The sequence below is a fragment of the Bos indicus x Bos taurus genome, chromosome 9 (genome assembly GCF_003369695.1).
Source record: "Bos indicus x Bos taurus breed Angus x Brahman F1 hybrid chromosome 9, Bos_hybrid_MaternalHap_v2.0, whole genome shotgun sequence".
Lineage (NCBI taxonomy): Eukaryota > Metazoa > Chordata > Mammalia > Artiodactyla > Bovidae > Bos > Bos indicus x Bos taurus.
In genome coordinates, this window is record NC_040084.1 from 62,637,542 (window position 1) to 62,652,900 (window position 15,359).

The window sequence follows — 15,359 nt, forward strand, 5'->3', positions numbered from 1 at the left end:
AGGATTGGTTGCCTTACAGAAGATAAGGCTATTAAACAATAAATAACTTCACTGTTTACACTGGGAAATTCTTAACAACTAAACTGCTTGCTCTTCTGGGCAAATGGCTCTTCTATCAGAACAGATTACTTCCCTGGGCTAAGAGGTTGCTTGCAGCTTACCAGCAGTTCATTTATCAATACTTGCTTCAGGACAATCTATTATGTTACAGTTTGCCCGATCTCAACCAGATTCCTGCATTGGAAAACATTTCTCCTACCACTTGAACTCAGACTCCAAGATGCCCTGAGCATCTTGCCCTGAGCATCCCCTCCTTAGACCACTGACTTTGTCTCATTTTCCTTTAGAGAAGGAATGAAAACATCCACAGCCAAGCAGTCTTTGACACTGCACATAGAAGACCGTGCTACAGAACTTGTAACAGACCTATAAACAGTAGCACAGTTAGGTTGAAAGTGAAAGTGAAGTCACTCAGTCCTGTCCCAACTCTTTGCAACACCATGGACTGTACCCTACCAGGCTCCTCTGTACATGGAATTTTCCAGGCAAGAATACTGGAGTGGGTTGCCATTTTCTTCTTCAGGGGATCTTCCCGACCCACGCATCAAACCTGGGTCTCCCACCGTAGGCAGACACTTTTACCGTCTAAGCCACCAGGGAAGTCAGGTTGTTTCTAAAATTCAATGGAATTCTTCCCTTGCACTATTTTTCGCAGCTGCGCACCTTGTGGAATCTACTGCTACCCTGGTTCACTCACACACAGTCACGTGGTTTAAGGCTGCCCTCTGCCCAGTTCCTGCAGCCCTTCTTTGCTGCAATAACCTCTTGATAGCTCACTAATACTTCCCCCACCAAACAGTAACTTCTTTTGTTGAATATTAGAAGAACTCTAATGATGATGATGTGGCATTAAATGCATAAGTTGAAAACAGAAGAACTCTAGTTCTTTACCAACCAACAGCAAAAGATAATACTTTAAATTAAAAGGCATTGTATACCACCTAAGTGTATTTAAACTGTATGAAGTGTACTATATAGAGAGACCTCACAAAGAAATATTTAAGGGTCAGTAATAAAGATTTAATTTAGTTGCATACAGATAACTCAATTAGCTAAGCTCTTTAATATCTACAAATCAGACATAATTACTTTTTCATGTATCTTATAAAACTACCATAAAGCACTGGAAATTAAATCTTACATTATGATGATAAACTCTGCCTTTGCAATTATTTTACTTGTTAATAATAAATGAAACAAAATTTCAGAGACAAGATTTATTTACTAAGATGCAACTCCAAGGATTTGGAGAATGCGGTAAATATCTAGAAATAAAACACATCTAGAACCCTCATCAGAAAGGTATAAGGTAAACCCCATATACTTATAGTTACTTTAAATCTAGACCTTATCTACTGAGCAGTTCTAGTTTTCAAGTAACTAAGTAACTAGTTTTCAAGTAACTAAGACCAAATGCTCTAGGTCTTACATTTATAGTATCATTGTAACATTAAATTACAATGATAACAATGAAATACAAATAACAATGAAACAACAAATTACAATGAAAACAAAATAGATAACATTTAGTTGTAGTCAAATAAAAACATCATACTCAGTATAACATATTGTCTGGTTATTTTTTTTAAACAACTCCAATTACTCTGGGTTATTCTTTCATTTAATCTTTATTTTAGTAATTGAGTGGGAGTATCTTTTCAACTAAAATAAAAATCTGGACCAAAATTAGCTGAAATGGAAAACTGAAATATATGACCCATCTGTAATTCTGTAAAAACTGTTTTTAACTGCAGGCTTTACAATAATTTATAATCATTTTCTTTTTCACCAGAGAGAAAAAGAACACTGCCTTTGCAAATAGCAAAACTAAACCTTCACAACAGCTGTAAATGCACATTCCCCTTAAAATATTAACAATACCATGCAAATTTAAGAGCAGCAGTACTTTTATTGGACAGAACTTTATAATTCACAAAAATGACTTCCATTCTCATGGCACTTTTTAAAAGAGGATTTAATAAAATTAAAATACTGAACAGCTCTTTCTGTGGAAAAAAGAACACAATAATGGCTGCCATTTTGAAAGGATAACATTCACTCTCGGGGTCTGGCTGCAATCGGCATCCTTCTTCCTCAGCAGCATCTTCTGGAACAACAAACAAGACACTGTGCGGTCCTAATTTTCAGCTGAAGATTTCAGAGGCCCCAGTAAACTTTCATCTGCAGCAACCAGCGCAATCAATCCCATTTAGATGTTTTCCTCCTCATATAACTGTGTCCCTCACTATCAATAGCTTCATAGAGGTCCTTCTTATTCTCCTGTGTCGCATGTAGGTAACCGATATAAGCCACGCAAAGCGAAATGGTTATTAATCCGAAAGCCATTACAGGTTTGTTCTGTCAAAGAAAAAAACAAATCACGAGGTCTCAATAAGACCAATTTGAGGAGACTCAAATATCTCCTGCACTTTCCGCTCGTCATGCCAAGGCTTTAGTACCACACCAGCATTCCTAGGGTCAAATTTCATTTCTAATATTTATCCATTTCTTTATTCAGTTAATTCAACTCCTGATAACTTAGAGACTATGGAAGACTCTTCTTCTTCCCATCACAGCTGGGACATCTCTGACCTTCACCTTTAAGAAGGAAATTGATCCAGTGCTCAGTTTTCAGTTACCTATGTTGTGAAGAAGTTGCTTAACTTTTTTGGGCCCAAGTTTCCCATCTGCAAACCTTAAATTTTTTATTTTTATTAAGAAGTGAGGAATGAAGTCTACATGCTTTTCTTGTCACCCAGGATCATGAAAACCTGGCAGAAAGCCTTTCATGTTATATACCAGGTACAGCAAAACAGACACACCCTTCTCCGGGAACTTATTCTATTACCTCAAGAAACACAGTCATAGAACAGATATGCTGTATGTAATAACTCTGACTTGCTGTGTAAAATCCAAGACCCTAAGAGGCAAAGGGATGCTACTTTTTTTTTTTTTTTTGTCACACCACACAGTTTTGGGGATTTTAGTTCCCCAGCCAGGGATTGAACGCGGGCCCTTGGCAGTGACAGGGCAGAGTCCTAACTACGGGATAGCTAGGGAATTCCTGAATTTTTTTAATTTTATTTTATTTTTAAACTTTACATAATTGTATTAGTTTTGCCAAATATCAAAATGAATCCATCACAGGTATACATGTGCTCCCCATCCTGAACCCTCCTCCCTCCTCCCTCCCCATACCATCCCTCTGGGTCGTCCCAGTGCACTAGCCCCAAGCATCCAGTATCGTGCATTGAACCTGGACTGGCATCTCGTTTCATACATGATATTTTACATGTTTCAATGCTCTTCTCCCAAATCTTCCCACCCTCTCCCTCTCCCACAGAGTCCATAAGACTGTTCCATACATCAGTGTCTCTTTTGCTGTCTCGTACACAGGGTTATTGTTATCATCTTTCTAAATTCCATATATATGCGTTAGTATACTGTATTGGTGTTTTTCCTTCTGGCTTACTTCACTCTGTATAATAGGCTCCAGTTTCATCCACCTCATTAGAACTGATTCAAATGAATTCTTTTTAATGGGTGAGTAATACTCCATTATGTATATGTACCACAGCTTTCTTATCCATTCATCTGCTGATGGACATCTAGGTTGCTTCCATGTCCTGGCTATTATAAACAGTGCTGCGATGAACATTGGGGCACATGTGTCTCTTTCCCTTCTGGTTTCCTCAGTGTGTATGCCCAGCAGTGGGATTGCTGGATCATAAAGCTTTTCAATTCTGTATTTTCTGCTTCTGTTATCATTTCTGCTTCTGTTTCATTACTATTCTTAATCATCAAAAAAAATCAAGGTCAAACTTTTTCAGTGGGATGGACATCTGAGAAAGGCCACTCGCTCAGAGCAGCTTACTTTTGCAGTTCTTGAACTGTACTTGGCAAGTAAAAAAACACATTAGTTCAAAGTTTTTAAAACATTCTACCTTGATTTAATGATTTGATTGCTAAATTGACCTATTTAACTTTCAAACAGTTTATACTGGTAACTATGTTATTAAAATTCTAATCAAATTCAAACATTTAAGTAAATTTTATGACTTGATTTGCATTTTTCAAAAAATAAAACTTAACAAATCAAATGTATTCAGTAACTTGCTACAAAAATATAATTAGCTAACTCCCTAACAGTGTATAAATGCATGTTTTCATATTTTTCAATATATGTTTGCAAAATCTCCTAGGTTAAAACATTATTAATAAGCCTGGAATTGTAGACTGATCAGATTTCCATTCTGTTTTCTTTGTTTCAATGGAAGGCCTTATTTACTTAATAGTACCCAATCAAACAAGTTTCCTTAAAATCAATGCAGCTATTAAAATAAAATTTAAACAGGAATTTGATCAGTTGATTAAAATTCAACTATTTACCATTTAAATTCTCAAACACCCTCAAAATAATTAGTTTTATATGTATATTTAGTGAAACAGCATTTAAGATTTTCCTTCCATCTACTTCTTATCCACAGAGAGGTCTTACTGCTGCTGCTGCTGCTGTTAAGTCCCTTCAGTTGTGTCCGACTGTGTGACCCCATAGATGGCACTAGTTAACATCAAATATCCGTGATAAAATCAAATGTGACAGGAAAATTAGAACTTTCTATTTCTGAAAGCCTAGGTAAATTGAACATAAAGTCTTATCCCGGATAATTTCTTACAGGTTTAATGAAGAGCTCTGGATTCACAGCTCGAAATAAGGTTGTGGTGCGGACCCCTCTGAGCCCTATGTTTCCCAGGTCTTTCTCCTTGGGCGGCTCCTTTTTAAAGGCTGGAGGCTCAGGTGCTGAAGACATCTTGACTAACGATGATTTAATACCTAAAAATAAAATCAGAGACTTTTTTTCCCTTCAAAGTTATGTTTTTCTGATAATGCTCTTAAAAAAATCATTCTATATTCAGCCTTTTTTCAAATTCCGGTCTAGATATATATCAAAAGTGATGGTCAATTCTTTTATTACTTTGTATAACACGTACTTTGTAAATGGCCTTTAGGTTTTGTTTGGTAAAATGGTTATTTTTCATCTCGTGGAACTAGTGAGGTATGAGTCACGCTGTATCTTGCTAAATGAAGGGGGTACTAAGGGTAGGAGTGGCCAGTGGGTTATCCATACCTTCTTAATTTCCTTCCATTTTCACCATTCTTCACCTTCCAACAGCCCTTTCAGGACACCAACCTAAGAGGCATGAGCATTCTTTCGCTCCATTCCTCCTACAGATTGACTCCTCTCCCACTTTCCCTTCCCACCCCTCTGCCTTCCTCCACTGGGTCACCCCAGCACCAGTACCATGCAGGAAGGGTGAGCAGCTGTTGTCCTTACTCCTCCTCTATCGCCCACTCTCTGGCAACAAACACTATGCTACCTCCTTAATTGGAAATCATTTTTCTCTTAATTACTCAGAATCTATCCTAATCCTTAATCGGAAATCATTTTTCTCTTAATTACTCAGAATCTATCCTAATAGATCCAAGTATGTCTTTTGGCTTCTGGTTCTCCCTGCTAGAATGTCAACACTTCGTGAATATTTTTTTCTTCTACATACTACTGGGCAAAAGGTTATTCTTACCAATCCTGCCACCGAATGCTGGTGGGGTGGGTGGGGGGAAGTTTGGAAGGGAAAAGATAGGGAAAGAAGCTTTCCAAAGAATGGCTGAGATTCATGACAATATAATAAAATTCTTTGGGGGAAATGCTGAACCCTCAGTAAATGTTATAAAATGAGAGTCAAACACTCACATTTAAACACTTGTTGGGACTTTGTTTATTCAAGTATTAAGTTTCCCATTTTACAGTCTTTATAAAAGCAATATTTCTGCAACCTTATTACTTATGGAGAAACTTAGGAGTCCAGTTTTTTCAAAAGTGAAAAAGATTAGTCAATGAGAAAACTCAACACATGTGATCCAAACACGGGGGTGTGTTGGGCAGAGCAGGTGTCCATCAGCAAGAGGATCTTGCTTTTCACTCCTATCTTCCTCTTACCAACCATTCTCAGCTATTCATCAAATAAACCTCATGTTCTCTAGACATGTATACTGGCTTCATCATTACTGGGGAGCAAATGAACATTTCTGAAGCCCTGGGAGTTAATTGACTTGCCAATGACAAGTGGTCTCATCTCTTCCGACCGCGATGCATTACAGCAGAAAAGAATGATCATTAACCTCTATTTACCTCTTCTTTGAAGTCCACTTTGGACATGAATTATATGAGGTAACAACTCATAAAACACTTGGTTCATCAGCATTTAACACATCATTCAAGCAGTAACTAGCAATTTTTTAAAAATTTCATGCACGGTACTGGATGCTTGGGGCTGGTGCACTGGGACGACCCAGAGGGAGGGGAGAGGAGGGAGGAGGGAGGAGGGTTCAGGATGGGGAACGCGGGTATATCTGTGGCGGATTCATTTCGATATTTGGCAAAACTAATACAATATTGTAAAGTTTAAAAATAAAATAAAATTAAAAAAAAAATTTCAACAGCATTCAAGTTACTAATTTTCTCTATTGGAACAGTGATTTTTTTTTCCACTACAGACAACTTCTGAAACAATTCCATAATATGCCTGAAACCTGTTCAGCCAGCACATGCTTCTAACACATCATGCCCACGGTTACCAAAAAACTCCAATGTTTTCTGCTGAACCAGCGGTCCACTCACATGCACATTTCTTAGGTGAATTTCTTGAAACTGTAAACTGAAGAAAAATGCACAAACTTAAAGTTGCAAGATAAGTTTTATTTGGGGATCTTACTGAGGTCTATCGCCTGGGAGATAGCCTCTCTGCTATATATATATATATATATATATACATACATATATATATATATATATTGTATTTTGCACAAGATTCTCTCTTTCCTTAGCTGAACCTACATTTACTTTGTGATGAAACAAGTAAATAAGCAATCAAGGTAGTATTTATTATACTGTAAACTCTAGACACCAACATTCCATTTACGTTAAACTGTTCATGTTAAACTCTTTGCCAGAAATGACAATTAAAGAATACATAGGCTGGAAACTACTGCAAATGTTTATTGAAAGGGACTTTTACAAATTAAAGGGCTTCCCTGGTAGCTCAGATAGTAAAGAATCCACCTGCAATGCAGGAGACCCCTTTTCAATTCCTGGGTCAGGAAGATCTGCTGGAGAAGGGATAGGCTACCCACTCCAGTGAATTCTGGCCTGGAGAATTCCATGGACTGTATAGTCCATGGGGTCACAAAGGGTCGGACATGACTGAGTGACTTTTACAAATTAAAGAATTACCTACCACACTATATTTTAAAAGATTTAACATACCACAATTTTCATTGTTTGTGATATTTTTAGGAACATATGAGAGTATTGTGCTTAGTCGCTCAGTCACATCTGACTCTTTGTAACCTCATGGACTGTAGTCTGCCAGGCTCCTCTGTCCATGGAGAGTCTCCAGGGAAGAATACTGGAATGGGTTGCCATACTCTCCTCCAGGGGGTCTTCCAAACCCAGGTCTCTCACGTTACAAGCAGATTCTTTACTGTCTGAGCCACCAGGGAAGTCCAAGAATACTGGAGTGGGGAGCCTATCCCTTCTCCAGGGGATCTTCCCAACCCAGGAATCAAACCAGGGTCTCCGGCATTGTAGATGGATTTTTTACCAGTTGAGCTACCAGGGAAGCCCAATGAAAGTACTACTTTCTATCATATATCACTCTTTTACTAGGCCTGGTATAAGACTGCTCAGTTCTGTTGCCGCTTCTCTTTGTATGTGCCACAGTCACTGCAGATGCTCCAACAGTTCTCCCCAAAGTTCATGAACTTGTTTATACCACTCACGGAACTAACAAAAAATTTTAACAACCTTCTATTCTTGCTTGGTCAATCTCCATGGATGAGGGAGCCTGGTGGGCTACAGCCCATGGGGTCACAGAGTCGGAAATGACTGAGTGATGAAGCGTGCGTGCATGCAACCACACACACACACCCCTTACATTTACGAAAATAATTATACCAATATTATTTTAGTTAAATATAAAACTATTTATTTATTATACTTAGGACTGGTCAGTGCATTTCTATTACAGTATGGCAAAATACTCCCTAAATATGACAAATCTTTGATTTGGAAATTATTTTAGAATCTTATACTTTAGAACTACTGACTTTAATTCATGTATGAATGTGGAGCTGGACCATAATGAAAACTGAGTGCTGAAGAATTGATGCTTTGGAACTGTGGTGTCAGAGAAGACTCTTGAGAGTCCCTTGGACTGCAAAGATATCAAACCAGACAATCCTAAAGGACATCAGTCCTCAATATTCACTGGAAGGCTGATGTTGAAGCTGAAGCTCCATTACTTTGGCCACCTGATGTGAAGAACTGACTCAATGGAAATGACCCTGATGCTGGGAGATTGAAGGCAGGAGGAAAAAGAAGATGACAGAGGATGAGATCGTTGGATGGCATCACCAAGTAGATGAACATGAGTTTGAGAAAGCTCCGGGAGATCGTGAACAGGGAAGCCTGGCGTGCTACAGTCAATGGGGTCGCAAAGAGTCGGACACAACTAAGTGACTGAACTGAATGACTGACTGATACTTTAAATAAAGAGAGACAGATTGCTGAGGCCAAAAAGGGATTTATTAGGTAAGAATTTGTAATACGAACAGAACAAAATGAGACTTTTCATGTAAGAAAATGTTCTTTTCTATCTCCTCACATGCCTGGCCCACAGAACGGTAGGAATATGACTGTGAAAGACATGCAAGATGTCGTGGTTGAATAAGTATATAAAATGCAAAACCTTAGTTGTTTCTTCACAGGTGTGTTAATCAGAGCTGATGTAAGTTGTAATTTTAAAAGCTACAGAACTAATCATGAATTCAAAGCACAGCAACAACCTATTCCAACAGTGAGTGGACAGTACCTCAAAAACAGTTACCATCTGACACACATCCATTAGAGCTTCTAAGTTCCCCCATCACTTTCTCCCACTTCTTCTCTTACTCTTTTTTTCCCCACTGCAAAGCGTGAGGTAAATCACACTTACTTATTCACATGTGATATTGATCCATCTCTAGATATACTTGTTTTCAAGATGAGTTTATTTTTAAGCAAGGACCCGCATTTATTGTGTTAAAAAGGGGACTCTCTCTCTCTAGTGTGCACACGTGCGTGCATGCACATACACACACACACAAACACACACTAGCGGGGATGATAGGAACTTGACACTGCACTGCTGCTGGCCAATTTGGTGATTAATTTCTGCGCCAGTTGACCTCTAAAACATTCAGTAAGTTAGGTATCCCATGGGCCACCCCACGGCTGTGCAATCTGTCCAGGTGCCCTGTTCTTATTTCTTCTTCATTTTTTTCCATCACCCATTTCTTGTTCCCTTAAATAAGAAATTGTGTACATAATTTTTTTTAATAGAAGAGACTTGCGTTTTTCATACCTGCCTATAAAAAAAGATCTAAACTAAGCTGTATGTACTTCATATGTCTCTCCTGGCCAAAAGACAAGTCTCTTCAACAACTGGTGCTGGGAAAACTGGACAGCCACATGTAAAAGAATGAAATTAGAAGATTCTCTAACACCATACACAAACACAAACTTAAAATGGATTATAGACCTAAGTTTAACACTGGATACTATAAAACTCTTAGAGGAAAATACAGGCAGAACATTCTTTGACGTAAGTCTCAGCAATATCTTTTTGGATCCCAAAGGATCCACCTACTACAGTGATGAAAATAAAAACAAAAATAAACAAATGGGATGTAATTAACTTAAAAGCTTTTGCACAGCAAAGGAAACCATAAACAAAATGAAAAGACAATCAAAGACGGGAAAATATACTTACAAATCATGTGATCAAGAGATTAATTTCCAAACATACAAATAGTTCATGCAGCTCAATATCCAAAAAAAAAAAAAATCAAACAACCCAAACAAAAAATGGGCAGAAGACCTAAAAAGACATTTCTGCAAAGAAGACATACAGAAGGCCAAAAACCACATGAAAAGGTGCTCAACACTGCTAACTATCAGAGTATCAAAATCACAGTGAGGTATCACCTAGCACTGTTCAGAATGTCCATCATTGAAAAATCTACAAATAATAAATGCTGGAGAGGATGTGGGGAAAAGGGAAACCTCCATCACTGTTTATGAGAGTGTGAACTGGTGCAGCAGTATGGAGGCTTCTTTAAAAACTAAAAATAGAGCTACTATATGATCCAGCAATCCCACTCCTGCACATATACCCAGAGAAAACCATAATTCAAAAAGATACATGCACTCCAGTGTTCACTGCAGCACTATTGACAATAGCCAAGCCATGTAAGCAACCTAAATGTCCATCAACAGATCAATGGATAAAGATGTGGTACATATATACAATGGAATATTACTTAGTCCTAAAAAATGAAAGAAGAAAAGCTATGACAAACCTAGATACTGTATTTAAAAAGCAGAGACCTTACTTTGCCGACAAAGGTCCATATAGTTAAAGCTATATAGATGTGAGAGTTGGACTAAAAAGAAGGTTGAATGCTGAAAAATTGATGCTTTTGAGCTGTGATGTTGGAGACTTTTGAGAGTCCCTTGGACTGCAAGGAGATCCAACCAGTCCATCCTAAAGGAAATCAGTCCTGAATATTCATTGTAAGGACTGATGCTGAAGCTGAAGCTCCAATACTTTGGTCACCTGATGCGAAGAACTGATTCACTGGAAAAGACCCTCATGCTGGGAAAGACTGAAGGCAGGAGGAGAGGAGGACAACAGAGGATGAGATGGCTGGATGGCATCACTGACTCAATGGACATGAGTTTGAGCAAGCTCTGGGAGATGGTGAAGGACAGGGAAGCCTGGTGTGCTGCAGTCCATGGGGTAGCAAAGATTTGGACACAACTGAGCAACTGAACAACAAAAAAATGAAATAATGCCATTTGCAGCAAAATGGATAGACCTAGAGATCATACTAAGCAAAGTAAGTCAGAAAGAGAAAGACAAATACCATATGATATCACTTATACATGGAATCTAAATGATACAAACTTATTTATAAAACAGAAAAAGACTCATGGACATAGAAAACAAACTTATGGTTACAAAAAAGGGAATGGTAGCATGGGATAAATTAGGAATCTGGGATTAACATACACAACTATATATAAAATAATCAACACGGATGTACTGTATAACACAGGGAGCTACCCTCAGTGTTTTGTAATAAACTATAAGGGGAAAGAATCTGGAAAAAACGTATGTATAACTAAATCATACATTGTGCTGCACACCTGCAGCTAACACAGCATTGTAAAGAAACTATACTCCAATCTAAAAGCTTTTTAAAAAAAAAAAAGATCTAAACTAAACTGCATTTACTTCATACGTCCCTCCCAGCAAAAGGTTCTTTACCTTTTTCTCCTGCCCCTTCTCTGGGGAAGGCAATATGTGATGAGAAAGGAAGCAGCGGCCTCTTTGTAGCAACACCCTAAAGTATGAGTGAAAATCATGCCCCCAGAACGAATACACTGTACGAGACTGTACAAAGATGATCTTAGGCAGCAGAAAATTTAAACCATTTTCTCTCCTTTATTAAAATTCCAGCTCTGTGGGATAATCCAGAATGTACTTGGCCGCTGATATTAAACAATTTGCTGGCACAAAACTGGCATGACATAAAAATTAGACCAAGATATAAAGAATATGAGTTACTTTGGTGAGAAACTTAATCCTTAGATATTCATTTTGAAATAAGCATCTGAACAGAAGATAAATGAAAAAAAAAAAAAAAGGTCAGAATCACAGAATACTGGTGAAAAGGAATACCAGCAATAAAGCCTTGCTTTTATTAAATAAAAGCCTTAGGGGAATTATAAAATGGATAAAATACTTTAAGGATATATAATGTACTTGTTATTTTTGTTTCACATACCACACTATTTCAGAATTTAAGAAAATAACTTGAAGTTTGGGGCAGGACACCTTAAAAATAATTTGATTTAGAATACACAAGTTCAGGACAGAATCAGACAGCTTTCTGTCTTAAGGGAATGTACCATTGCTGCAAATTCCAATTTTGCTACCTATTAAGTGTATGTTTTTGAGTGACAACTTCTCTGAGCTTCAGTTTGCACTTTTATAAAAGGGATATTACCTACTGCATAGAATGACTTTGTAGATTAAATGAGGTAACATTTTTTAAAGGACATAACAGAAGTTCAACAAATAGTAGCTATTTTCATCTCCACCAATTAATTCAATCCCTTTTTCTAAACAAATCTAAACCAAAAGAGATTGATTGTCTTTGCCCATGGAAGAGTGAGATAATCCAGGTCACTCATGTTCCAGCCAACCACTGGTCCACCACTTCACTCCTAAATCGTTAAGACTCAGCATTTCTAAGTCATTATAAGATTGAAGAAATGGAACAAAATGTTTCAATTGGAGTATAATTGCTTTAGTGTTAGTTTCTGCTGCATAACAACAGTGAATCAACTATATGTATACATATATCCCCCCTCTCTTGAGTCTCTCACCCCACCCTTGTCCACCCCTCTAGTCTCATAGAGCACTGAACTGAGCTTCCTGTGCTATACAGCAGCGTCGGGCTATTTTACAACAAGGTAGCCTATGTGTGTCAATGCTACTCTCTCCATTTGTCTCACCCTCCTCTTCCCAGCCCCCCTCACCATCCACAGTCTGTTCTCTACATCTGTCTCTCTATTCCTATCCTGCAAATGGCTTCATCAGTACCATTTTCTGGATTCTATATACATGTATTAATATACAATATTGGTTTTTCTCTCTCTGATTTTCTCCACTCTGTATGACAGACTCCAGGTTCAACGACTTCTCTACAAATGACCCAATTTCGTTCATTTTTATGGCTGAGTAATTAATATTCCAACGAAGCATAAAATTATAATCACTTAATTTTTTAAAATTTATTTTTAATTGAAGGATAATTGCTTTACAATACTGTGTTGGTTCTGTCATACATCAACATGAATCAGATAGATACACATATGTCCCCTCTCTTTTGGGTTTTAAATTTTAAAGATGAACTCTGTATTTGTTGTTTTTAATGGTAAAAGTTATTCTTTTTTTAATCCCTTGAAATTTACCATACCTAGAGACAGATACTGACAAGGAATGTTATTTACAAAGGATGTTGCCAACAATCTGAGGGCTGTAAAGTATTATTTGGGTCCGCTGCCTTCCCCATATTGTGGGACCTACACTGCTGCTGCTGCTGCTGCTGCTAAGTCGCTTCAGTCGTGTCCGACTCTGTGCGACCCCATAGACAGCAGCCCACCAGGCTCCCCCGTCCCTGGGATTCTCCAGGCAAGAACACTGGAGTGGGTTGCCATTTCCTTCTCCAATGCATGAAAGTGGAAAGTGAAAGTGAAGTCACTCAGTCGTGTCTGACTCTTTGCGACCCCATGGACTGCATGCAGCCTACCAGGCTCCTCCGTCCATGGGATTTTCCAAGCAAGAGTACTGGAGTGGGGTGCCATCGCCTTCTCCTGGACCTACACTACATCTTGCTATTAGTCAAAGACAGATGCCTTTGAAGCCTCCAGAAAAAGAAACTGCATTCAATTGAGTTCTAGACATTGTCTTGCAGGGGAGACACAGGACTGTAAACACACTTAAAAAGCAAAGAGGAAACTCACGTGAAAAAATTACAAAACCACTTTCCCCTAATTAGGAGTTTGGTGAGGTGGGATACCAAAAAAACTGTCCAGAATATGAGAAGGTTCTTTGGGTGGAGGTGTCCACGTATGGGGCGAGACACGCGCCCCGTGGGGTCAGAAACTTCCAGATCCAGCTCTGGGAGTTCACCGAGTGGCGACGACTGTACCGGGAAAGAGGGGGCCTCGAGAGAACGCCCCCGAGTCCGAATCCATGCACCTGGGAACGAGGTCCACAGGGCGGTAGGGCCCGCCAAGGACAGGATCAAGACCGCTGTGGAGCGGCCACCTCGTCCCCGACCCCGCCACGCCAACCCCTTCCGCCGCTCACCTGTCGCGGGGTCACCTCTGCCCGCCCGCCGCACTCCGTCTCGTCTCCTCCTGCGGGAGAGAGCGTCTCAGCGCACTCCGCAAACTCGGCGCTGCAGCGGCCCCTACGGCCTGGAGGCTGCGGCGCAGGGGCGCGGGAGTTGTGGAAATGACTCTAGCGCCTCTCCTCCACATCCCTGGTCCTCCAGCCCAACGGAGGGATGAGGTTTGCAAGGGGCATTTTAGGTTTCTTCCCTTTTTTGCCTTATGTTTTCAGTCCCCTAGGTTCCAATAACTTTCCAGTTTCGCGTGTGTGTTTTGTATAAGTAAAAGAAGAAATCACCTAGAACTACGTTTATTTAATGGAAGGGGAAAGCTTTCTGATTTGGGAAAGAACACTTGAATCTGGTCTCCTGCGGGCCCCATTTTATGGGCACAGTCTTTCAAATGCACAGTTAGTGCTCTGCCATTCTATTAGTGCCTTGAAATTCCAAGATGTGGTTATGGTTGTGATTTGCACACACTTTGCTGATGGTGATGGAGTGGGTTGCCATACCCTCTTTCAGGGGATCTTCCCAACCCAAGGATCCAACCGGGCTCTCCTGCACTGCAGGCGGATTCTTCATTGTCTGAGCCACCAGGAAAGCCCAAGAACACTGGAGTGGGTAGCTTATCCCTTCTTCGTGGGAACTTCCTGACTCAGGAATGGAACCAGGGTCTCCTGAATTGCAGAGATTCTTTACCAGTTGAGCTACCCAGGAAGCCCTAAATGCCAAATACCACTATGCAAAGAAAAGCACTTTTACTATCATGACCAACCTAAAGTGATCAAGTAAAAGAATAAATGAAACCTAAGAACCTGTTTAATTAAAAAAAAAAAAGCATAAACTATAGGTAATTATAAGAGAGAAAAGCCTGAAGATCTTGTCAGTTTAATGGATATGAGTACAATGCAAATGATATGAATAGACAATAGTTCTATTTTATGATGCTTTTAAGAAATTACTTTGAAGAATGATGCTAGTCTGAATGCAGCTTTTATAATCCTGTTTTAAAATAGCATCATCAATATTTAATAATATTTAACAAGAGATTTGATATTTGCTAGGGTTAGGAGATTTTATATTTGATGGGACTAGCTGCATAAAACAAAGTTTCATCCATGTGAAAATTCGTTCAAGTTTACAAAAGATGTCTGTTTTAATTAGAAGTTCCCTGATGGTCTGTGAGCCCTTTCAAGGGAATCTCATATGTGCTGGTGCATTTTTTTTTCAGGCA

The 15,359-nt window shown here is 39.0% G+C and overlaps 2 protein-coding genes across 5 annotated transcripts in view; both read right to left on the reverse strand.

The window, feature by feature from the left end:
• C9H6orf163 (chromosome 9 C6orf163 homolog) overlaps positions 1–14,188 on the reverse strand; it is a 43,777-nt gene extending 29,589 nt beyond the window's left edge. The window contains exon 1 of the mRNA XM_027551438.1: positions 14,104–14,188. The gene's annotated coding sequence lies outside the window, so the exon portion shown is untranslated. The remainder of the gene's footprint in view (positions 1–14,103) is intronic.
• Positions 1,946–14,168, reverse strand: SMIM8 (small integral membrane protein 8). 4 transcript variants are annotated; one of them, XM_027551443.1, is made up of 4 exons: positions 14,104–14,144; positions 6,741–6,777; positions 4,737–4,894; positions 1,946–2,418 (listed from the first exon to the last, which is right to left on the reverse strand). In XM_027551443.1, the coding sequence occupies exons 3-4, from the start codon at positions 4,869–4,871 to the stop codon at positions 2,260–2,262; spliced, it is 294 nt and encodes a 97-aa protein (XP_027407244.1). In that variant the 5' UTR covers positions 4,872–4,894; positions 6,741–6,777; positions 14,104–14,144; the 3' UTR covers positions 1,946–2,259. The 4 variants fall into 4 exon arrangements, with proteins under 4 accessions (XP_027407244.1, XP_027407241.1, XP_027407242.1 ...); XM_027551440.1 differs by lacking the exon at positions 14,104–14,144 and having other exon boundaries at positions 6,698–6,768; XM_027551441.1 differs by lacking the exons at positions 6,741–6,777; positions 14,104–14,144 and adding an exon at positions 5,190–5,252.
• Positions 14,189–15,359: the final 1,171 nt, after the last annotated feature.

Coding starts and splice junctions, on each gene's coding strand:
- SMIM8 (XM_027551443.1), bottom strand. CDS start 4,871: ATGTCTTCAGCACCTGAGCCTCCAGCCTTTAAAAAGGAGCCGCCCAAG. Junction 2,419..4,736: donor CAGAGCTCTTCATTAAACCT/GTAAGAAATTAT, acceptor TTTCTTTGACAG/AACAAACCTGTAATGGCTTT.